The sequence below is a fragment of the Martes martes genome (genome assembly GCF_963455335.1).
Source record: "Martes martes genome assembly, chromosome: 1".
Lineage (NCBI taxonomy): Eukaryota > Metazoa > Chordata > Mammalia > Carnivora > Mustelidae > Martes > Martes martes.
Window position 1 is genome coordinate 27,052,479 of NC_137888.1, and position 26,569 is coordinate 27,079,047.

The window sequence follows — 26,569 nt, forward strand, 5'->3', positions numbered from 1 at the left end:
AAGAACCCATCTTTAAATTTCTAGTAACCTCACAATTCTCCTAGACATTAAAATTACAAACAGTGTAATAAGTATTTATGTATAAAATTAGTTTCAACCTCTAGAATAACCAAGCCTACCTAAAATACCAACTGACTTCAAAAACTACATCTCTTTTCTCACTCAGTATGTATGTAATATGCATGACTGATTCACCTGCTGATAAAAAATATCTTTAAAAAAAATCCTAATTAGCAATGCATGCAAATGACATCCCTGTGATCTGACCAAAGTGATCCCCAGGGGTATTCCATATCTTAGCACATTATTTTTCAAACTCAGTGTAGCAGTAAACATTACGTTAGTTGCACATAAATTCATTATTAAATGATAAGTGGCAAGAAGTCACATTAATACCTTTTTAAAAACCTGTGTCTTTTATCACCTTAGTTGAATGTAGCACCAATCAGTGGCTGATAACTACCTCTAGGTCACACCTGTTTGTTTAGAAATGTCAAGTTATAGCATGTATTGATGCCACCATGCCAGATTAAAGAATAACCTCATCTATGGAACCATCTTTTATAAAATTGCACAGAATTCTTCTAAATAAGTATCCCTTTTCAGAATGGAAGTAGAGATCCTTTTGATTCCTCAACCTGAAGGGACCCCTGGACATGCTGTCCCTTGCACTGCAAGAAAACAAATTTCTCTAGAAAGGTGTTGAAGGTTGGATTTATATATTTTCCTAGTAATCAGCTGAACAATCTTAAAACTAGCTCTGGTATGTAAGAAAAGACATCACAATTATTTTTTAAATAGAAATATAAAATTGACTTGGTCTTACTCAACATTTTAAAGAATAAAATAAATTAACTCTGTAAAGCACTAAAATCCGGAAACAAAAAAGAAAAGGTCAAGATACATATGAATATATAATTAGAAGCAGTATTTCCAAATAATGTCATGTAAATTATAAATCTACTTCAACTGAGATATCAGAAGAGAGAACAGTGATTATTAACAAGCTGCAATAAAGAGAAGCAATAGTCCAAAAAGTTTCATGAAAAAATGTAATGAGTGAAGGGGCTTTGCTTAATTTCTCTTAAGGTCTGTCAAGGGGTTGTCAAGTGATGTTGACTCCCTCTTTGAAAATGGCTTGTTTACCAGCCTGATGCTTTCTAGCTCAGAGATTACAGCAAAAGCAAGCTATAAATTGTTACATTCCCACTAGCTTGCATTATAAATGTTCCATGTTTGTAGAACAAGTGGTTTTCAAATTATACATTAAAAGAAAAACATGATTTAATTATGTATCATTAATACAGTTAAGTCACACAAAGTTCAACACTTTACTGAAACCTAAAACTTTAACATCTTTGTGAAACCAGTCCCCTTTAGGGCTACAATTTCTTTATGACAAGGTACCTAAAGCCCTAAACATTTATATACATCATCTCCATAATTAACTTTTTTCACTAAGTATAAATTTCTGCATCAGTCCTATCTTTGAAAAGCTAATATGAATACAGTAAGTAACACCATCTGAGGCACTTACTACGTACTAGGCACTTCTAAGCCCTTTGTATGTTTTACGTCATTTAATCCTCATAACTCTAAAAAATAAAAACTATTATTATTTACAGCTTTCAGATAAGGAAACTAAACAGACAGGTCAAACCCTAGGTCCACAGCCAGAACACCCAGGCAATCTAGCCCAGATTATCTGTGCACTCTGTCACATTATATTGCCTAACAGCATTAACTTACAAAATAGAAGTTATAGATTTGCACTGCAAAGACAGCCAGCACAAAACTAATCTTTTAAAAGGCTCATCTATACAAATAGTTGAAAAAAATTTTTATTCCCATAAAATTTTTCAGGAGGCAACTGAAGAAAGACCTTGATTTATAAATTGAAACCTATAAAGTTTACTGAAATTTGACAGTCCAAACAAAAGAAAAAAGCAATTACTAAAGTGACACAAAAAAATGACATATTACTGACACACATGTGAAGAAAAATTCATGTTTATAATATACTGATGAAGAATAGAAAGTTACTGTAGTAACTGAGATTAATGGGTTGATATCCAAATTTAACAGTTCCAGATTTGAGGAGACAAAGTGCCTCCAAATCAAGCACAAATAAAAGAACAGGATGACACACACACACACATATATATATGTGTGTGTATATATATATATATACACATACATATACATATACATATATATGTGTATATATATATACATACACACACACACATACATATATATATTCATATATATATATTCATATTCTGCTTAAAAATCTTTCATAATTTTACCTTTTGGTTTCGGGGTAAATCTTGAGCATTGGACGGAGGCTTGTAATTCAGAACTAATCTTCTAAATTCCAAAAGATTGAATAATGACTGAAAAAGAACAACAATTTAAGAAAAACTAAGAGAAAATTCTATTAACAGAACCATAAACATATGACTGGTCTCCGAGATTTACTAGTGACTATACTACTTAGGCACAGGATTGTTGCCACTAGCACAAGACCTATTAGCTCCCAGAGAAAATGTCAAATTTCTTAAATACTAACACATTATTCTTGATCATTAACAATACTTATTGTACTGGAAAGCAGAAAATTTTATGTGGACAATTCAAAATATCTACTGTATATCATATTTTTTTCTGTATATCATATTATTAAAGGCTGTCTTTCTTTAGGTGCTTAATAACCAGTTTCCTCAAAAAAAAAAAAGGTGGACAAATGCAAAGTCTAGAACTTTTTAGACATGTCATGTTTATTGAGTTATCTTGAGGTATCAATTCTACAAAACTATAGTACAAGTAAATTTATGGGCTAGTTGCTAAGTGACAGAGACATAAAGAAATTACGTATTATCTCTATGCTCATGGAGACACAATAGCCTAGAAAGGACACACATATTATAACAATAGAAATTTGACTCCAACATACAATAATATTGATCTCACAGAGAATGACAGCATACGAAAGATGCCCATGGAAAGGCTTTCTAGAACTGTTTTTTAATCTATAGCTTGTAACACATTGTCATCATGGTGAATATCTGTTTAAAAAAATGAAATAAAATACAATTGAAAATATTAACACCTATCATGCATAGTAAATGCACCAGAGAATACCGCTTGCAAAATTTTCACTGTACATATTTTACACATACATATATATGTCAAGTGCTTTACAATGTAATACATACTCCTTTCTGGGAGTCACAATTTATAAACCTCGAAAATCACTGTACAGGAGGCAATAATGTACAAGGTCTTAGCAAAGCTCTGTTAGCCAATATGACAAAAGATAAAGGTAATGCCACAAATCAATGATAAAACAAGGTTTTGTTTAGTAGCTGGGTGTTGGGAAAACTGACCCACTATATATAAAGAAACAGAATCAGATACAGATCTGTATAGATATGGACGTGCTTTAAAGACCTAAATATGAAAGGAATATCATAAAGCTGGTAACGGAAACTATAGGAAAATATTTTGGTTATCTTGTAACCTGTAAGTATTTAATTAAACAATATGAATACATGAGATAACCATTTATTCACTTAATAAAAATTTATGAAGCATCCACTACATGCAGACAAGGAAGACAGGCCACAGAAAAATAAAACATATTGAATCTCTGACAAAATAAGAATAGTACGGAAAGTGAAGAGTATGCAGCCAAAATGAAAAAGGAGCCGAGAAGCATGTGCTTTCAAACATAGCTGTGTATCGGAGTAATGGTGGAATTTTAAAAAGTACCTAAGAAGCCTCTCAACAAGGATATAAGATACCACAGAAAACTCTGAAGTACATCAAAGAACCAATGGCAAATTTCAAGAAGAACAAGATTAGCAATTCAGATCTTGATTTACGATGGCCTTACATCTAGATAAACCCACCCCAAGTTTAAAATATCATTAAGTTGAAAATGCATTTTATACACCTAACCTACCAAACATCATAGCTTAGCTTAGCCTAGCTCAAGAGTGCTCTGAACACTTGTACTAGAGTACAGGTGGGCCAAATCATCTAATAGAAGCCTATTTTAGGGGTGCCTGGGTGGCTCAGTGGGTTAAGCCTCTGCCTTCAGCTCAGGTCATGATCTCAGGGTCCTGGGATGGAGCCCCGCATCGGGCTCTCTGCTCGGCAGGGAGCCTGCTTCCCCCTCTCTCTCTGCCTGCCTCTCCGCCTACTTGTGACCTCTCTCTGCCAAATGAATAAAATCCTTTAAAAAAAAAAAAAACAAAAAAAGAAGCCTATTTTAAGAAAAGTGTTGATCTTCTCATGTAATTTATTAACTTACTGCTTTTAGGAGAAATTTAAATAGGAAAGAGAAGAATGACAAAATAGGATAATCCCAATTCCACTTCTTTGCTCTGAACTCCCATTGGGAAACATTTTCCTCCTTCCTGAATAATTAGAATTTCTTCTGGTGTAGGTCTGCTGGTGATGAAGTATTTAGCTTCTGTTACAGTGAAAACTGTTTTTCTTCATTTTTGTACAATTTTTGCTGGTTGGAGAATTCTAGATAGCCAGTTATTTTTTCTAGCACTTTAATGACAGAATTTCTATTGATTGACAAGTCATCTAGCTGTTAGTCAAGTTCTGTTTCTTTATAGAGGTAATACAGGCATATCTTGTTTTACTGTGCTTCACTTTGACATGTCTTGCAGATATGGTGTTTTCTATAAACTGAAGTTTTATGGCAACCCTGTATCAAGAAAGTCAACCAGCACCATTTCTCCAATAGCACTTACTCATTTTGTGTCTCTATGTCACATTTTGGTAATTCTTACAATATTTTAAACTCTTTCACTATTATTATATTTGTTATGGTGACCAATGATCAGGGATTTTTGATGTTACTAATGTAATTATTGTGGGTCTCCACAAATCATGCCCAGAAAGATGGCAAACTTAAGCACTAACATTGTTAAGTGTTTGATTGTTCCACCAACTGTCCATTCCTTTATCTCTTTCCTCCTCAGGCCTCGCTATTTCTTGGGACACAGTAAATTAGGCCAGTTAATAACCCTATAATCGCCCCTAAGTGTTCAAGTGAAAGGAAGATTCAACTGATGTGGCAAACTTCACTACCATCTTATTTTAAGAAATTGCCACAGCTACCCTAACCTTCTGCACACACCACCCTAGTCAGTTAGAAGCCATCAATATTGAAACAAGACCCAATAAATTATCTTTTAATTAAGGTATGTACATTGTTTTTTTTAATGTAATGCTACTATACACCCAATAGTGTAAACATAACTTTTATATGCACTGAGAAACCAAAAAATGCATTTGCTGCATTTTGTTAAGATATTCACTTTATTGTGATGGTATGGAACAAAACACATGTAATCTTCAACATATGCCTGTACATCTTTTCCACCTTGCTACTTTTAGGATTTTCTCTCTGTCCATAGTTTTCTCCATTTTATTATGATGTGCCTTGGCATAGTATTCATTATATTTATGCTACTTGATTCCTATTGCTTCCAGAATCTGTGGCTTGATCTCATTTATTAGATTTGGAATATTCTCAGGCATCTCTTCAGTCATCCCTTTTTTTTTTTTTTTTTTTTTGCCTTGTTTCCTTTTTACTCTCCCTCTGGAACCATAAATACACTATGTTAGAACTATTCACCAAGCCCAAAATATCTCTTACATGCTCTTAACTGTATTTCATGACTTTAGTATGAAAATGTTCTTCCGACCAATTGTTCAGTTGACTAATTCTCTCTTCAATCGTGTCAAATGTACTGCTAAAGTCACCTATTGATTTCTCACCTTTATTTTTCAGTTCTAAAATTTCTATTTTGCTTTTTCTTAGTAGTTTACTTTTCTACTGAAATTCTCAATCTTGATTTTAATTCCTTGAGCATATTAAGAGTTGTTACAACAATCTAAATTTCAGGTTTCATATTACTGGTTATTTAATCTTAATCTCTGGATATGCCTGAATACACCTTATTTCCTGGTATAACTGATTTGAGTACTAAGCATTTATTTTTATGTGAAAAGTGGAGAAAATTTTAAGTTCTAGGTAATATTACCTTCTAAGAGAATTTGCATTTCTTTCTGGCAGGCAGCAAAACTGGGGCCATCTGCAATCCCAGATCAAGTTAATCCCAACAATTCTGAGATAACACTGGGATTCAAAAACCATGAAGCCTGGCCTATTTTCAGTTCTCATTAATCCAAGGTTCTAGCCCTCTAGAACTGCATGAAAGTGTTAACCACTACTCCAAGTCTGTACAAAACTTTGCTTACCTTTGCAGCCACTCAGCAGCCACTTCTGGAATTGCTTCAAGGATAAAATCAACCCAACATATGAAGTTTATTCTAAAAATCCTGTTCTCTCGGACCTTAGCCTCAAAATCCCAAACTGCTTTAGTGTTATGTGACATAGTCTTCAAAAGTTGATTTGTTGCTGTTATTTTGGTTTGACTGGCTTAGGTTCCAGCAAAATATGACCAAGTATACAGTCTAAAACTACTTAATAAGCTACTACCCAAAGTAGAACTTGTAACCATTACAATAAATCATGGAAATTAATGTGTTTAAGTCACTAACACTCTATATCCTCAATCACAGTCATAATAGTATTGTTCAACATATTTCTTAAAGAAAGATGGGAAAGGGTAATTGTCACTACTGCCTAAATTGTGTTTGTGACTGATGCATCCTGAAAACAAGTACCCTTTCATTCTGTTCAAAGCTAAAAGGTATTTATAAAAATTTATAAAAATTTTATTTAAAAAAATTATAAAAATTTATAAAAATTTGGCTAAACTCTTGCTAATAACAGAAAGCTATAAGAGATGAGATTTCAAATAACTTGTGGAAAACAAAGAGTGATAACAAGAGAGCAAAGGAATATAAACTGTTTATAATGAAGATACTGTGGAGAAGCAAGATTAATTCTCCTTAGTGGATTAAAAAAAAAAAAGGAATAGTATCACAAAAGTTCAAGGTAAGGTAGGAACTGAAAACAGATGGCATGATTAAAAGATAAAAGTCTGTACACAGAGCAGTTAAATCCCCATGTCCTTCCCAATACAGAAAGGTCAGACAAATACCACCTCCTTCTGTGGGCTATAGGATATTTAGTCTTTGGATATAATTGAACTGAACTGACTTGGGGTCAGAAAAATCAGTCATAGTGTGTGTGAGAGGGAATAAAGATTCAGGGCTACAAATAGAAGGATTAAGTAAAACTCTGCAAAGTGATCCTCAATCAACCTTCCCACAATCTCCTTTCTTTCAGGCCTGCTTTGGCAAACCAGCAATCGGTGCTTAAAACACAAAGAACAGGAATCCAGCTTGTACTTGAGATAGAGAAAACTTCCGTGGTAAGAAGAAGGAACGAGAGAGAGAAATACAGCTAATATGTTTACACATATAGAACATATTAATAAGACCGTAACAGAGATGCATTTAGAAAATTTTAAGAATAAGTATATAGAAAATATAAAGAAAAAAAAGGTGTTTTCCTGACAACACCAGAAAAACAAAGGATTACAAAGGGGTACTCCCAGTAAATCACTGTAATATTTACAAAGTCATAGAAAATGTAAACACTGACTTCCGACTATCTTAAACTTATGATATAACTATGTTAGGAATGAAAGGAAAGGCAATTGTGGGTAAGTGAAATGACAAAACTAAATCCACATTTATCTCAGGAATGCATGTCGTTTAGGAAAATGAAGATAAAAGGAAAAACAGTTACAACTGGTTGTAGTTGCTATTAAGAAGCAGAACTATGAAGCAGGGAGGTTTGGGGCAGATTACTACTGTTTTTCATTATAAGCCTTTTATTGCTGTGGAATTTTTGATTTTCTCTTTGAACTAGGTACTTAAATTCTTTTATGAAAATTTAAGGTTTAAGAGCAAATCATGTGAATAAATATGTTAAACGGTGTCTTAACATCTTTTGAAAACCTGCAGCATCTTCTCAATTCCATTCATCACTAGGGTGATAACAGCATCTATAGTCCAACACTGTATTATATATTGATATAAAACAAGAACCTAGAAGATGTGTTCTCTGCCTTCAGGATGCTCGTTATTTTAATGAACCTGGAGTTACATGACTTTTGAGTAAGGAATCCATATCCTTTATCTTGCAACACACAACCCTTCTGAGTACGAAAGAGAGCTTGAAGACTTAGTAATAGGCACAGTAGGTCTCTAACAGAAGTAAACTGGAGCTGTACAAGGCAAACCAAGAAGGATGAACACCTTACTTCTGAGCATCTCAGAGGCATCCAAATGAGAAACGTATTTCTATGAATTATATGAATTATACCCCAAACTAGCAAAAGAGGAGCATACTTCTAAGTAGCTACTTCATTCACTGATATCCTAGTGGAGAAAAATCAACCCCCAATATTCCTTTCTAGGTGTAAATTTCTGGATAAAAATACTCCTGACTAGATAAGGGGTTAATGCCCAATCTAGATAGTCAGGCTAATATTGCCAGCATCCAAAAAATTATTTAAGCCAACCTCTGTCCCATCGTCTCTTTGCTTATACTCCCTTTCTGATAGTGTCCCTTTTCTCCCAAAATATTGGTCCCAGTTCCTAAATAAAACAAGTATAAAGCTATACCCTCTGTAGCCTGTGCCTACTACCTATTTTGCTGTTAGAGGTTTATTATTCACATAAATTTCTATAATTGGCTGATATACTTAAAAGGAAAAGAAGTCCCAATTGTTTCACACTAGTCCTGCCAACTAAGTAAATTCCATGCCTGAGAATATTTTGTAATTGAAACTTTACAGTACATTTACATCATAGTTTGAACAAGTTCCAATTCACTTTGGAAAATACAATAAGAAACTTCCAACACTAACAGAGATTTCCTGCCCAACTTTTCTTTCATAGGTGAAAAATTCCATTTATGATGATAAACTTTTATATCTCAGATGGTATCTGTGGAATTAAACAATAATGTCACAAAATGAGAAAAATAAAAAATTTTAATTGCTAGAGATGAAAATGAAATGCTACTTAAATAGCATACAATAAAATTACATTAAGGGAAAAAAAAAAAAACCTGAAGTGATCTTTTAACAAATTTTTCTGTCCACCCACAATTTTCCAAAACTTGAAGTGTAACGTATTTTCACACACCAAAGCCAATGATCTTCATTATAACCCAAACTTTTCAAGGCTAGAGGTCACTTCTAGGTTTCCAGATTTCTCAAAAAAATAATTTAAAAATATGTATTAGTAACAATAATCCCAAGAACCCTATACTAGCCTACGTTAGAACACTACCAGTTAAACAGCCACTACATTAAGGTAAAATTTAAAAATCAGTAAAATTACCTCAATTTCAAATAGAACAAGCAATTTTTTCCAGTCCATTCTCCTCCCCACCAAAAAAAACACCAAAACTTTGAAAAGTAGAACAAAAGCTAGGATCAGCAAACACCACTTAAATATTTTCCTAATGGTTAATAAAGAGTATGTTATTATTCAGATAGTTTTAAGGAGATCATTTAATTCAACATTTTATAATCTGATGGATAACATTATCAATGTCTAACTGAAAATGTAAAGAATTCATGACAATACTTCTATCTTGTAAAAGAACTAAAAAAACAAGAAAACTAGCACATATTAAGAAGATGCGTAAGTATGCATACAAAAATTTTTCATTTTAGAATAAGGATCTCAAGAAACATTTCATAAGGGCCTTCCAAGTTAAAAAAAAAAGTGTTACTTTTAATTATCAGTATTTATTCTTACATCATTCTCACATACGCATTGAGAATTATGTCAGTCTATACCTTCCTCAAACAAAATGCCTCCTTATATTAAGAAGAGTATTTAAATGACTATAATTTTATTAATAACATTTTCCATTATATAAAAAAACCTGATTTGATTAACAACAACAACAATAAAATCAGATCCGATTTCATATCTTGGTTATCTCCTTCTCAAAATCTGCAGAGAATTACATACAAAAACATTTTTCACTCTTTCCACTCTGACAACAATTCCTACTAGCAGGGAGGGAGGAGAGATTAATTCCAAATAAGTGAAAGGCATAGGCAGTGCTCTCCTGTCAAAACTCCAGACTGGGGGTAAGGACAAGGGAGAAGTGAGGAGTCCTACAATCCACAAATTAGTTCCTTAGACAGAAGGGCATATTCAAACCTTCCCTGCATTTATGTTTAAAGTACACAATCTGAAAGAAACACAACCCAACCCACTTTCCATTGCTAACCCCCAAGTAAGATCTGCATAAAGATCCTTACCTGAATAACAGCACTAAACCAACAAGTATTGCCAACATTTTTTAGTCCAACAGGAGCTTTGTCTTGCCTTTTTCTATCGTAAGGGTTTCGAGAATCCCTCCAAACTTCTGTAGGTGTTCTCTTTAAACATGCTTTATTTTCTGCTATGCTGGCTTCAAGAACTCTTTAAGCAATGGGGAGAAAATGATGAAAAAAAGAAAAATACAATATTAATTTCATGCCACAGAGTAGGAAATAACATACCACAAATAGGATTTTAATTAGTTAAGCTCTGGACAGTGAATTTGGGAAAGCACTATCAAACACTAACTTTATTCAAGTAGACATTAGTTTTCTTAAAGAATATAGCAATGGCAAACACACCAAGTGAAATACAGTCTTTTTTCCTAGGCAAAAAGGAAATCTCAAATGCACAAAGACAGTGCTATAAAACAGAAAATGTGTTCTGTTTCAACAAATTCAAGGTTTAGTACAGGAATACAGCACCAAGGTAAGTTTTCTAAGAAATCACTACAGTAAATATTTACAAAATAACAATGACTAGTCTTCTATAACAATTACTTTGAATCATCAGGAAAACACTAAAAACTAAACAAATCGCACTTTTACTCCTGACCATTAAATCCCTTTTCTATTAAAAAAAAAAAAAAAAAAAAGCTAAGGTAAATTCTAGGATTCCTCTCAGTTATAGAGATCTATTACTCTATGACAGCTAACTAAAGAGAATATGTGTTTACTTCTTCACCCAAAAGTTGACCTACATTCCTATCAGAATAATAAAAGGTTTACCTCTCCAAAATAAGCTTACCTACAGAATACTTTAAATACATCTAAACACGGCAAGAATAATGCTACTTTGCTTACAGTAGCATTTACATGCTGTTCTTGCTCTTACGCAAGCCGCAACATGCTATAAAATCCTGATTCCCACATCTGAATTAGCAAAGCATTTTACATGCTCAAGACATATGTTATTAACTACTCTAAATAAGCATAAGTAATACTCAGGTATCTTAATCAATTTTATGTTAATTTAAAAAACCTCAGCAACAATGAGTTTTTACATTTGGCTTAAGAAAATCTCATTCATGCTATACCATCTTTATTTTAAAGGTTTTGGCCCTATCAGATTAATATCAAATTAATATAGCTATATCCCTTAATTATGGGGACAAAGCAAATTATACTCTTTTCTCTAACAGCATTATTTTCAACATGATATTAGATACAAGGCAGTAGGATTCAAACTTACAATTATTTAAAATAACTTATGTGAATACAGGATACAGCCTTTCTTTGGGAATCAATGAAACCACATTCCAAAAAATAGCTGGTTAACAACAAAATGTTATGTTACAATGCAAAGATCGAAGTACAGTCACACATTTAAAAATGAACAGTTTACACCTCTATAAACTATTACAACTGATCCAACATTAGTGGCAGTACTCTGCCCAAAAATCAGCTCTCACATGCAATCACAGCCCCTAGGAGACTTTTTCTTATAAACTATTTGCCACTAAAAGGTACCACAACTCCTTGGAAGATATTTAGTTAGATGAATTGAGACAGAAAATCAGAATTTATCTAGAACATTCCACTGACACCAAGTTTCCAAGAACATTAAGGGGAAGATAAAAAGTAGAAAAGCCAACCTGAAAGACTTCTCACAGTCAAGCTGTACTGATCAGCATAATATAATAAGAATAAACAGGAACAAACTGATTTTGTACAAGGCAACTAGTTTATGCTCAAAAGAGAAAAGTTAATACATAGTACACAAAAGGCTAATGTAACACAAAAGACTGCTGTGTACAAGAAGGTATATTTAATTTTTTATTGACTTTTATAATGAGTGTTTTCACAAAAATTTTGTTCTTTTTGTAATGTATGTGTGTATTTAGAAGTATAAATAAAGGAAACCTATTTCCAACTTGGTAATTAGAGATGAATGAACTGAAACAAGCCATGAGTTCCGGAAAAAGCAGCAACAATACCACAAACAGGACAGAAAAATTAGCACCACTGGTCATATATAAAAGATTATCTTCAATTCAGTCAAATGGTAGATCTCATCATTCATTATAACAAAAAGATGGGGTTTAAAGAGATAGGTTAATTTTAACATTCCTTAACCATATCATATGGCAGAACTATCATACTAAAAGATGTGGATGAATGAATGCCATGACTTTGTGATCTTCTTGATTTAGAGCTTATAACAGAGTTTTTTATCACCAGGGACTTACAACATACTTCAGTAAGTTTCCCAACACCTCTTCCTGGCTCCTAAAAACCTATAAGTACGTTTATCACATTGCATCAAAATTATTTATTACTCAGCATCTGGAGGTCGAAACACAGAGCTGTTTCATTTCTAAAGCGTACATGATAAATACTAGAGGCTAAACAAAGTCTGAAGTAAATGGATGATGAAGATATTAGATGTTGCTGCCTTTTCACTTTTTCTTTTCTTCCTTAGCAAAAGCCCAACTTCTAGCACAAATAACTACTCTATTCCCAAGCCCCCAATCCCATTCTGTAGTCCAGTACTGACAAAATGAATATAAACTTTCTATAAAGCTAAGTGCTACATAAAGATTCCTTCCCTGGTCTCACCAAAGTAAAGCCACTAATACTACCAAGGCTATGAAATATAAAGTATGCAATAGCTACAAATCCAGGTATTAAGTCTGTCAGTAGAGAAAAAAACTAACACTGCAAATCTCAGCGCTCAAAAATAGCTTATAACAAAATATAGCATGCCAAGAGAGGCAACCCCAAAAGCCACAAATCAAAAACTAATTCCCACTACCCATCACCTGCTTTTCTTATCTTTCCAACACTGGTCATGACCATGCAGCAAAATAAAAGGATGACAAAACGTTTTGCTCTTTTGATCCCACACACTATATGGAATATTTAAAGCACTTACTTATGACAGATGTTCACCTTCCTATTAAATTTTTATTGTACTGGTTTTGTTTTTTGGGTTTTTATGCTAGTTTTATTATGCTTGTATTGTTGTTTAAACTTAAATTACTTAAATTGCATTATAGCAGTAATGTTGAAAACATCCCACTTTAAATCATCTAAGTATGTTTAGGGAAACATCATATACACTGAAAAACATACATATCATTTAAGCTGTATAGATCAACAAAAAAGAAAACAAAAAAGAAAGGAGGAAGGGAAGGTAGACAAAAAGGGAGGGTGGGAAGGAAACATTTTGTTGATTTCCTTTTTTAAGAAAATATAGTATTATTAGAATCACACTAAACCCATGAGTTAGTTTAAGGAGAACTGACCATTTTTACAATGTTCAGCCCTCCAGGGCGCCTAGGTGGCTCAGTCAGTTAAGAGTCTGACTCTTGATCTGGGCTCAGGTCATGATATCAGGGTCATGAGATTGAGCCCCATTTGGGGCTCTGCACTGGGTAGAGCCCACTTAAGATTCTCTTCCTCCCCTTCTGCTCCTCCCCCCAAAAAATTACAAGGTTCAGTGCTCCAATTTATAAAATATAATACATTTCCAATTATTTACATACTCACTAATGTATCTCAATGATATCCTCTAATTTTTTTCCTCGGAAGTTCTTGCCCATTTAAATTTATTCTTAGTCTGTCACAGTTTTATGTTATAAATGGTAGCTTTTTAATATTTCTCCCTATCATTCTTTTTTATACATAGAAATATACTTTTTGCATATTGATTATCAAACCGTTCAAAACATGCTTTTTTGGGAAAGAGTATTTTGGGGGGATAATCTGCATATGATAACCCAAATCTTAAATGTACAGCTCAGTGAAACTTTTTACATATGTATAAACCCATATGATCACCATTCAGATCAAGATACAGAAAATTTCCATTATTCTAGAAAATTCTCTCATACCCTTTTCTCAGCCAACAGTGTCCTCTCCACCTGCCAGAAAATTAACATTCTTTTATTGCCATAAATTTGTTTTGCGTGTTTTTAAACATCACATAAATGGAATCACTCAGCAGTCACTCTTAATTGTTCATAGTTTTTAGTTATTATGAATAAAGCTACAATGTACGCTTTTCTCAAGGGTCGATACCAAGGGGTGGAAACACTTAAGTACTAGCATAGTATATGCTGAAATTCATTAGAAGTTCCCAGTTTTCCAAAGTGGTAATTCCATTATACATTTTTACCAACAAAATGTGACCATTCTAGTTATTCCACATGCTCACAAACACTTGGTATTTTCTCTTTTTTCATTTTAGCCATTGTGATAGATATATAGTAGTGCCTGATCTCTCATGGGATGGCTCAGGAAGTACACACTACCAAGACGACCATCACTGCTGCAATCTATAATCATACCCAGCAAGGCAACATAAACACAATCATGTGCTGAGGGAAAATTAAGGGATTCTATGTTTCCAACAGAGGCTACCACTGCCTGTCAGAAACATGACTCCTGTCAAAAGTTGACTTGTCTCATTTGAGGAAAGATACACTGTATGGGGTGTGACTCCTGCCCAATTCTGGAACACTGACTACAAAGAACCTTTGACCACCCACCTCTCCCCTTACTCACCCCAACCCTTCTTGGGACTATCAGTGGTGCCTCATTATTGACACTTTTTCATTTCAAGTTACAGCATTGCTATTCCAGTCTTATCAGTCAACTCTGGCCATAATCAGCCCTTGAAATGAATCTGGTTTTATATTTTAGATTCTTCAGACCAATTGTAATCTGACAGTGGTATACCTTTTTATAATAAGAGCTACTCAAAAAACGGAATAATAAGCATTCTATGGATCTTCAATGATACATAGACATGTGATATTGTTGAGCCCTAGATTTTCACAAAACAACTAAAAAGATTTATAACTGCCTCCCTCACTACTCCTGTTCAACACATCTTCTTACAGCTGTTTCCTCTCACAACAGCTTCCTCAATAATGATCAGGAAGAAAAGGGTGGGAGTTATAGAAACCTATTTTAAAAATTCAGAATCCCACCCTAACCATTCCTGGACATGATGCTTTTTTCTTTCCCCTAATGACAACTCTAGGACATCCTGGTTGGGAAACCCCAGGTTGCTCCCAATCTTCTACCCAACTAATTCAAAGTCATTTCATGAGACTAGTCATTTTCACAACAAACACATCACAGACACAAATCAATTACAATGCTGTTTATTAGCAAATTTCAACTATCCATATTCCACTTGTTCCCTATCTAAGCATTAGTAACCAAGAGATAATTATAATTAATACATCCAACCCTGACATTAATTAAGGAGTAATTATATTAAGAAGCACACTTTAAAAATGTTCAATTTCTTAAGAACTTTCACCATGGAATTTATGAGTACTTAAACAAAGGATTTTAAGATATAAAGATAGGCTGTAACTCATTTAATCATAATGTAGTATTCCAAATGTATGAATTCATATTAAAGCATATCTGCTAAAATACAATCATCATATGATACTAGGAATTTGGCAAAATTTTGTTATGCAAACTTTAGTAATGAATAGTTAAATTTACTTTTAAGTATGACATATAAACTTTTTCTTAAAAATACATAATTTCCCCTTTTGAATTTAGAATCCTAAGCCTATTAATAAACCCATAGGAACAAATATCTCTTTGCCAAATGTTTATAGCTAGAATTCTTACATTTCCTTTTTTCTGACACAATGATTTACATATGTGCTTATTAACTGCACATTTTACATTTAACACTTTTTTGTTGACTGTAAATTATAATATCTACAAATACCACAAAAAACTTGTATTTTGCAACAGTAAATTAATATGACTTACTTCTACAGAACATAATTTTTTATGTAACATTTTATGGCATATTACACTACATCAAATCTCTGTAATGTACAATAAAAATATTTATGAAGTCTTCATTATTTTAAGAGTATATTAAAGCTTAGAAGACCAAGAATAAAAAAGAACACTATCTTAAGAGATATTTGTTTCCACCTGGACAAAAATGATTATCTAGAATAATATATAACATATACATTAAACTTTATAACAGATTAGGAATGATTTTAATCCTTTAACTTTAAAGTCATTTTTACTTATTAACTAATTAATACATGCTATTTTAATCTGAAAACACATGACACAAAACTACTGACACTATTCGCATATAAGCTTCCAGACTTTATTCTATTTGTATACTAATATAAACTCATTTAAACAAAAATATACATACACTTTTAAAAACAAGATTTGGTATATATTATGGTATACATTTATGTATAAATATATATAATATGGTATGTGTTCTATTAATAATCTTTTATACATAATAGATCATTTCCTTTAGATATGATATCCAACTCATGTATTTCACATTCAAAATATTTCTCACCAAAGTTGTCAAGTTTTATAATTATTCAAGACAATTATTTCATTCCAATCCATTTTTGAAACAAACATAATTTTACAATTTTTCTAAATCCTTCACAAAATAAGCCTAATTACAACGTCTAAAGATAATGTATGATTTTTTGATTCTTCATTTAAAATTATTGGCATTAATTGGTATCACCCCCAATTGTAAAGGACAATGAATTTTAAGTCTATCTTTCTATAACATCTTATGAAGTAACATTTCCAAAGTAACATTTAAGACATTAAAAAGTATTACTAAAAAAAATTATGGGCCTGCTAAACATAGCGTTTAGAGACATCTCTTACCACACAGTAATCTCAGATTACTTAGAAAGAAATATACTAATGATACCATGCCAAGGGAAATTATCTGAGAAAGCTGGTACATTCCAAACAACTTATGTTATAGGGCAAAGAACACTGGAGTCCTAAGATTTACTTCAGCTGTGTACTTTTGCAAAATCATTTAACCTCTTAAAAGATCAATTTCTTCTTCAATGAAATAGTTACCACTACCTCCATAGAGTTGTTTAGAAGATATTACATTTTAAGGATTTTTTTTGAATCAACATTGTTTCATGATAAAGTCAAATTTATTTTTATTTAATCCATAAATGAATCAAAATGTTCCAAACTGAAAAGTTTTCATTATTAAATAAAAAGGTACATTCTATCACACATCTTGGAATCTTGCCTATTTCTTTAAAAAAAAAAAAAAAAACTTATACTATTACATTATAGGTCAGAAGATGGGAGAGAACTAAGGCCCTGGGCTAAATCCAGCTGGCAGCCTGTTTTTTAAAACAAGATTTACTGGACCATAGCCACACTCATTAAATTATGTATTATCTATGGCTGTTTTGGCACTACTATACTAGAGCTGAGTAACTGTGACAGAAACCAAATGGTCAACAAAGCCTAAAATACTTACTATTGGCCCTTTACATAAAAAGTTGACCCCTGCTATAAATGACTACAAACTGAATTGGACAACGTATCTAAAAGAGATGAGGGAAGAAAAAATAAATCAAAAAATTATTAAAATATACACCTAAATTAAATGCCTCATAATGCCACTCCAAAATCCTAAAAATCTAAGCTCCAAATGCAATCAGAGCAAGAATATGGAAATTTTGGTTACAGAAAACATAAAAACAATACTAAAGTTTATTAATAGATTTATTTAGAATAACAAGGTATATCTCTGTGCCTCTTGAAATTAAAGCCAATTATTATTTCTATTATAAAAAGTACTTATATCTACTTTATACAAATTATGTTTTTACCTGCTAATGGCTTGCTCCTCATCAGTTATTCCAGTCTCCCTGAATGCCCTGTTTGATTCCGCCAAACTCAAGGCAATTGCTCTCTGAAGATCATCTTTATCATCTCCAGTGAGATCAATCACATCTGAAAAGCAAAACTATCTTTCTCAAAATTAAAAGTCAAACAAAATGAAGGTAATTCATATCATGGGGATTTTATACCCAATATATCCTTTCAAACCAAAGTCAGCACCAATTTAATTCTCCGTAAGAGCCTCTCTGAAGAGATTGCAAACACATTTTAAATTGGTTATATTTTAAAACTTAGTGTTCTTCCCTAGAAAATATGCCTAAAGCATTAAAAGTATAAATATTTCTCACTGTACAGGAATCTCAAAATTTCTATGAAGCTTTTGAATAAAAGCTAATAAACAGAAAGACCGCTAAGCACAGGTTTTTACCAACAAAAATTGAAATCAACATAATTAAACATTTACATTTATGCTTTCTGAAGTTTATCCAAATATACATAAACTACAGTTCATGCATACTACCACCTAGACATTATCTAACAAATTATAGTAACTGAGATCTCAAAAATTATACTTCAAAATTAAATGACCATAAATACACAAACATAAAGTTTATGTATACATTTTTTTAAAGACTGGAAGAACTGTTAACAGTGGTTAATTCTGGGGAGAAGAGTCATGGGAAGAGGAACGAAGTATCAGGACCTTTCACTTTCTATTTTAAACTTCTCTACCATCCGAATTACTGAATGAACATGCAGTCCTCTCCATTTAAAAAAACTTTTCATTTCACAGAAAGAAATATACAAATAAATGATACCATTTTCTTTTGTTAGAAGTTGGTAAATTTTCTTCTGTTAGGAAGAAAATAGTCTTGACGCTGTAGTTTTTCCAAAGAATAGAGGCTACAGCTATTACTACCTTCAGAAAGAGCTTTTTAATCTAATTTCCCAATATATACTAGTCAATTTCCTTCACTTAAAAGATGGCAATAATACTCCCATTGTCATAAGAATCATAATATATTGCTAAGGATTACAAAACAGTCTATTAAGACAGAAAGCTATAGCTTTGTGTGGTTAGGCTTATGCTTACAGGTATTTTGGGTATGTTTTACATTGATTTTGTTTATTTGTATTTGAGACATGTTAAAAATCAAATTTTTTCTTTGTAATCTCGCAAAAAAATTTTTTTGGCAAGAGGAGAAACATAAAAAGGGGTAGGTGATGGGAAATAAAATGCCTGCATTTTACCATCTGACTCTAGGGTTATGTGTAGTTACTAAAAAAGAATGTGCCACACTTACTGAGAAAGAAATAATGCATATGGACAGTTTCAAAAGTCTACTTCTATTGTTATCCACATTTTTTCTCTGAACAGTCGCTTACAAAAGGATATTTAAAAATATTAGAAATAATAGTTGGCTATGGAAGGTGTTTTTTAAATGTCTTTAGAAAGTATAATAAAACCTCATGAAAATATAGTAAGTAGGGTCCAAAAAAATTCGGTCAAGTAAAATGTAGAACGGAACACAGCAAGTAACTGAAATGATGGAGCATGCCTACATACACCAGCAGGCCAAAGGTTTCCTAAGTCTTGTTTACAAGACCCAAGTCCACCTAGATCACAGCTGTAGACGGATGTCACCCAGGTGGAGCCATCCAGCCCAGCTTCCAAACTGATGAAGCGGCTAGGACTAGAGAGGCATGAATGTGCCTCAAAAAATGAGAACTATCTTGGTTATTAAATAATGACAGAACTAAAGTGAGTAAAGAGAGAACAATGTAAGTAAAATAATAATACTAATAATAATTTGAAATCACAAAGAAGCAGAAAAACCAGTTTGGGGATATGATTAATTAGCCCTCAGACTCCATTCCCTCATCCTCTTAGTGTGCTTTCTTCAACCACAGATCGTATAAAGATGAAAACAAAACAAAACAAAAAACAAATCTAGTTTCCCAATTCACTTACAGTTACAGTTCTGAATAAAACTTAGGTTCCACCAGCTAGATGCACTAACAGGGGACACAGAAGGCGGAAGTGAGGGGGGAAGCCATTATCCTGCTGCTTTGGGCTATTTTCTCCAGCATGACTGAACAGATACAGGTTGTACCACGCAGCATTCCAGTGTCCAATTTCCAGATTCGGGGATGTCAAGAGATAGAGAGAAGTGGCAACTAAACTCTGCATTCCAATGTCCAGGCACAGCTCAGTGGCAGTTACCTAATCCTGCATGCTTGTTCTCTGGGCTGCAGCTCTAGAAGTATGTTCTTGAGCTCAGTAGTCCCAGAGGCAGCCTCCTGATTGACTACCTTCCTGAAAGTGGCAGAGGGAGCAGCTTCCCTGGCTGGCCAGTCCTGCAAGAATCTGGGAATCATTTCACAAGGCTAAGCCAGAGATCCCTCTTCCAGTCTACCCAGTGATTTTTCTTTTTTTAAGAACCTACTCCCCTGTATTAAATTTCTTCTTTGATACTGTCTGACAAGTAAAGGAACCGCTAGAGTAGAAATGCATTTACAAGTAGCAACTTATAATTAGAGCTTTTCATAATTTAATTCTAACTTAAGCAACATAAAAGCAAAAAACAAGGCAAGGTGTTTTTAACCCTATTTCATAAATAACTGAAGTTGTGAGAAATGAAGTACACCATCATTAAGAAGAAAGAATGGTGGACAGGCTTTAAATTTAAGTTTTCTACTACATCTTTCCTTTACACAAGCGATCTCCAAGAGTAGTCAGTGGAGCCTTGGGTATTCCCACATGACCCTAAGACAGAAGGGGGTTCCATAACTAAAAGATATTCTCATAAAAATACAAGATGTTATTCGCCTTTTCTCCCACAATATATTTGCACTGATGATGCAAAACAACAGCAACTTTGCCCAAATCGAGGCAGTAGCACCAACTTTTCTGGGCAATTCACTGTATTACAACCACACACACTCACTACTAAAAAAAAGGGGGGGGGGATTTTATTTTATTAAATCTCAAACACTGAATTACATATTCTTAATTCTATATGACAAAACAGGAAGTATGCATAGTACTTCTGCTGCATCCAAAGTAAGCTTTCACTCAAGAGAAAACACTAGTGCAATGCTTGAGTTGCAAGTCAGTTAAACTGGCTGATTTTTTTTTTTTTTTTTTTTTTTTTTTTCACGGAACTAACGAATCACAAGCTAGGATTTCTCAAACTCCAGAATCTGGCAGATATTTTTCGAGAATAAACAAAGTAATCCTGTCACCTGAAGGAGAACAAATGAGAGTATGTGTTGCCAATGAATAACGTGGACTTTTCAAGCAAAAATGGTAACTTTGGAAAACTTTTTTCTATCACTATGCACACATCTTCCCAACACCTAAAAGCTTTTCTGGGGAAAGCAAGTGATAATAACAATTTTGAATTGTTTTATAGTGCAGACATTCTTCCAACATTTAGAATGAAATCTTTTCCATGGTATGATAAAATCATGCATAAGTAAATCCATTCAAAGAGTAAGGCAAGTTTCTAATATTTGGTTTTTGACCCATTTCCTGACACAGAGTTCCAAAATCATTTAGAATTTCCCGGGTGATAGGAGCACCTTTTGCTCTAATGAGAGGACTCCTGGTAGACTCCTGTATAGCTTCAGGATGAATGCTGGTCACCAGAGAAACCACACCAAGATGAGAAGGTTGGAACTTTAAGAGGAACTTTTTTCTCCCGGGAGGAAAGAAGGGCTAGAGATTAAGTTAATAATCCATCATGCCTACCTGATGAACCTTCCATAAGTCCCTAAAGTACAGGGTTCGGAGAGTTTCCGAGCTGGTGAACATATTCACGTGCTGGGAGGATGGCACATCCCAACTCCATGAGACAGAAGTTCCAGTGCTTGGGACCCTTCCCGACCTTGCCCTATGTACCTCTTCATCTGGCTGTTCATGTGCATCCTTTATCATATTCTTTTTATACAATAAACCAGTACATGTAGTAAGTGTTTCCCTGAATTCTATGAGCTATTATCACAAATTATCAAACTTGAGGAGGAGGTAGTGGGAACCCCCAATTTGTAGCCAAGTCAGACAGAAGTGTGGGTAACCTGGGGACCCACTACTTGTGACAGGCATCTAAAGTGGGGGGCAGTCTTGTGGGACTGAGAGCCCTTACTTACAGAATCTGAAGCTAATGTCTGGTAGAGAATGTCAGAACTGAATTGACTCGCAGGATACCCAGCCAGTGTTGGAGAATCAGTCAGGTGTGGAAAAAAATTTAAGCATCTGGTGTCAGAAGTATTTTGAGTGTAAGCAAAGAAAGAAACAAGCAATAGTATTTTTTGATGCTAGAATGATAGGTTAATCAGAGACTATTTGGTCCTTAACTGAAAAGGTGGGCTTTTTAATTAAAGCCATGGAGGAGGTTTATTTATTATTTGTAATTTCATTTTAATTACAATAATTTTCTCCACGATGTTCCCATTACTCCATAAAACTTCTTTCCATAGGATATTTTAAAACAACACAGCAATCCTCAAAGATTATTATAACCTACTCATATACCAAAAACATATGATTTTAAGACCAAATATTAACAAATGAAATGTTATTTCAATAGAATGGTTAAACATGAGTTTCTTCTTTTTCTAGAGTTAGAATAATTTCTCCTATAACATGAAGCATGTAATGAACTATTTGTTTCACAATGAGAACTAGCCCTCTATGACTTTCTTATATGCTTATACTCAAAAAGGAACAGAGAACACACTTGGCTATAAATAATTTCTAACAACTGAAACAACTTCTAATTTCAATTATAAAAATTCAGACTTTTTAAAATTCCATCCAAATACCTGAGTATTGTGAATATTTTTATATTCATATAATATATGAATTTCATACTATATGAATTTCACTGAGAGAAGACCTCAGTGAAACACCAAACTTTGTTTCAATCAACCCTCCCCCTAGTACTAACATGAACACAACTCAAGGGCACAAATGTGTTAGTGCTAGCTGAATAACACTATAGAAAATCTCAGGTTACAAAAGCCTCCATCATTTTCAAGTCTGCCCAAATTAAGACATTTTTTTCTGTAACATATACCAAAACGTAATACTCACCCTAATAAATCTTCCACTCTCCAAAGGACTACCATTTGAGTAAAACCTAAATGCCAACTATGAAACATTTCTCTGCTTACTCTAAAATATAGGCAGCCATGAACTTAACAAGGAATTAGACTTTAAACGTATGCATTATTTATAACTCCTAATTCATTTTCCCATAAAAACAGTATATTAAAATGACAGGAGACTTCAAAGTTAGTTTACAAAAGTCAATTTAGCCCACAATACAGTTGAAACAACACATGTAAAGATTTTGATTTTAGGAGACAAAGAAAAGGTTCTTCCATTGTTTTCCTTAGCTACATAGGGTTAAACCTAAGGGAAATCTCTCCCCCCACCCCATAAGTCAAGTTTATATTTATCACCAGCAAAGACTTCTAGGCAGGGGAATGATATAAGTAGAAAGAACTGCTTGGGGTTTTAGGAGTTAAGAGTGCTGATAAGAGTTTGACAAGAGCTGTAATAATAAATACCAAGCAAGAGCAACTGAAGGGAAAAGTATACAAAAACTGCAAACTAAATGATTATTTTGGGAGATCAGGAAGAGCTTGTTTAAAGAAAAAAAAAAGAATTAGAAGAAGGAAGGAAGGAAGGAAGAAAGGAAGGAAGGAAAGAAAGAAGAAGAAGAAGAGGAGGAGGAGGAGGAGAAGAAGAAGAGGAGGAGGAGGAGGAGGAGGAGGAGGAGGAGGAGGAGGAGGAGGAGGAGGAGGAGGAGAAGAAGAAGAAGAAGAAGAAGAAGAAGAAGAAGAAGAAGAAGAAGAAGAAGAAGAAAAAGAGGAGGAAGAGGAAGAAGAAGAAGAAGAAGAGGAGGAGGAGAAGCCACTAGGCCACCAGAAGAATGAGGATGCCCTTGAAACAGGCAAATATGAGCAAAGGGATAGTCAGCAGATGAGGAATAAGAAACCGACCACTCTCACCCTCACTAACTCTCTTCACCACGGCTGTATCCATACCATTCATCTCTTGAGCCAAATATCCCCCTACATAGCCTGGGATGCACCTGCCTCGGACACCTACAAGGATTACTACCTAACATCACTCAGATGTCTGTATAAATATGAACTCATCCAAGAGGCATTCCTCAACGGACTCTTCTGTCTTGGCGTATCTCCTTGCCTGACATACAACCACATCCCTGTCACCCTCTGTCCCTTTACCCTCCTCTGTTTTTCATGAACCTACTACTACCTGACATTATTTATTTATTGCTAACTGTCTTTCCCCTAAATAAACTGAGACTCTGTTTCCTAATGGCCTAGAAAACTACCTGATACAGATGAGGCAATCAGTAAATATTTGTTAAACAAATAAAGGGTAAATCTAGACCATGGAATAGAGATAAAAATGAGTGGGTCATCTTCAGAGTGGCACTAATTAAAAGACTTAAGAACATATGCTTTATCCACCTACAATTTTTTCTAGTAAGTGAAAGGACAAATAGCATAATAAAGTATCATGTTAAAAGAACAGTACTTAAAAGCAAGAAGACATACACAATGTAAATTGTGTTTCCCACCCCACTCCCCCATTCTCCTCTGCTCCCAGTCAGCTCTTAAGATGCTCCAACTTTTCCAATCTTCTCACTGCTGAACTCAGATTCTCTCCAACAGTGAGGTCCGAAAGAACCTTCCGTGATGATGGAAATATACTATTAATCTACACTATCCAATACTGATGGCGACTAGTCACATGAGACTCCTACTGAGCACTGAGAATGTGTCTAGTGCAATAGAAGAACTAAGTTTTAGCATTAGTTCTAAGTTATATTTAAATCTAAGTTGCCACACGTGACTATAGGCAACTATACGGAACAGCTCAGCTCTAAAAGATCTCATTCTGTTTTTAATAATAGCTGCTGAAATTATAATGGCAGCATTGGAAAGGGAAGTGAATAGTAAAGGAGCTGTTCCAGAGTTTTGCCATAGACTTGACGGTTTTCCAACTTGGACTGTGAAAAAAAAGTAAACATTCAGTATTAGTCAACAAAAGTTATAGCCCATGGCTATCATTCCTGCCATAAAATTTAAGAAAATTCATAAAGTTACACAAATCATTTTGCAGCACGTCTAACAGAATTCTAAGTACACGCTTAGAATAGAGTAGAAGCCTAACATATTTGCATCCAACTGGTTACAATAACTTCCACACCACTGTAGTATCTCATTTTTAAGGATAACCTTGACTTTTGGGGAATCATCAAAATAGTTTTATGCATTAGAAATCTCTATGGAAAAAGAAATTTAACTTCCTTTGCATTAATTGCTTTTCTATCCATATTTGAACAACGGGAAAACATATTTGAAGAACGGGAAAAATACTAGCTTCAATTAATAAAACCCTAAACTGCTCAGCATAAGCAATTTACCCTTAGCAAAGATGAATGTACCAGATTTGGCTCTATTTATCACGTGAGCTTTAAATCACTGTGAGGCTAGCCAAACAATCTAAGAGCAGAGTTCTAAGACAGAACCTCTCAATTTCTATGCAATCCTTACCTAATAATTCAATTCTTTTGGGGGGGAAAAAAATACTCTGATTCTAAATTTGTAAAGGGTCGGACACCTAACAGTCATTCTGATGTGTTATAACAATTTCTCTAAAACTTATGCCAATAATATGTGGCATAACTATCTGTGTTAAAATTACCTACCCAAATCCCTCTCATCTTTTGATCCATACTTTGATTGCTCAATTGTAGTACATCTTGTTCTGGTGGGCATATACTGTTTTTTTTCCTATTTTAAAAAAGTTCAAAAGAACTTAATGGTCATGAAAGAAAGAATGTAACTATTTGATTTCAAGTTGAGCAAAAGCCTCACATGGTCATGTCTATGACAGATTTTGCCATGACACAAAAACTTAGCAGAATCTATTAAGTATATACCTATGATATCGCAACATCTTGCATTGTTTCCTAGTCCCGTTCTGTATTAGTATTTTTACAGCATAACTCCAACACAATTTTACTCCCAACTTAAGCTGGAGGCATGAAGCATTCATTTGACAATTCACAATATCCAATCTAGACAAGAGATCCAAGTAGTGAAAAGGATGCCTAAAATTTAGCTAATATTACAACAATGATTTAGGCCTTTCCTTAGAATTCAGTAGAGTATGAAAAATTACAAATGCAATAAAAAGACACCAAGTACATTACTACTTAATTCCTTATTATGCAGAGTATAAGCTTTCCTTGAAATGTTTTCTTTTTCTCTCAAAAATGAAAGGTAAAAAGGACAATCATAGTCCCACTAACTATTGAAAATCTAATTACTTCTTCAATATTAAGTGAAGGTTCACAAATATGTGTTAAGTCTTTAAACAAAGTGATATAATTATATCTTCTGACATATCCAGTTATGCATAACAGAAAATTTCCCCAGAACCCCCAAATGTGACTTCTGTATTTCTTTAAAAGCTAACACTCTTCTAGACATTAAAAAAAGATGTATTTTATCCCTTCTAAAGGAACTTA

General features: G+C 33.7%; 1 protein-coding gene across 2 annotated transcripts in view; it reads right to left on the reverse strand.

Moving 5' to 3' along the window:
- USP25 (ubiquitin specific peptidase 25) overlaps positions 1–26,569 on the reverse strand; it is a 129,131-nt gene that overhangs the window by 73,410 nt on the left and 29,152 nt on the right. For both annotated transcript variants that reach the window (XM_080796427.1, XM_080796426.1), the window contains exons 4-6: positions 17,978–18,101; positions 10,293–10,455; positions 2,310–2,396 (exon numbers count right to left, since the gene is read on the reverse strand). In XM_080796427.1, coding sequence (XP_080652553.1) covers positions 2,310–2,396; positions 10,293–10,455; positions 17,978–18,101 — 374 coding nt within the window. The remainder of the gene's footprint in view (positions 1–2,309; positions 2,397–10,292; positions 10,456–17,977; positions 18,102–26,569) is intronic.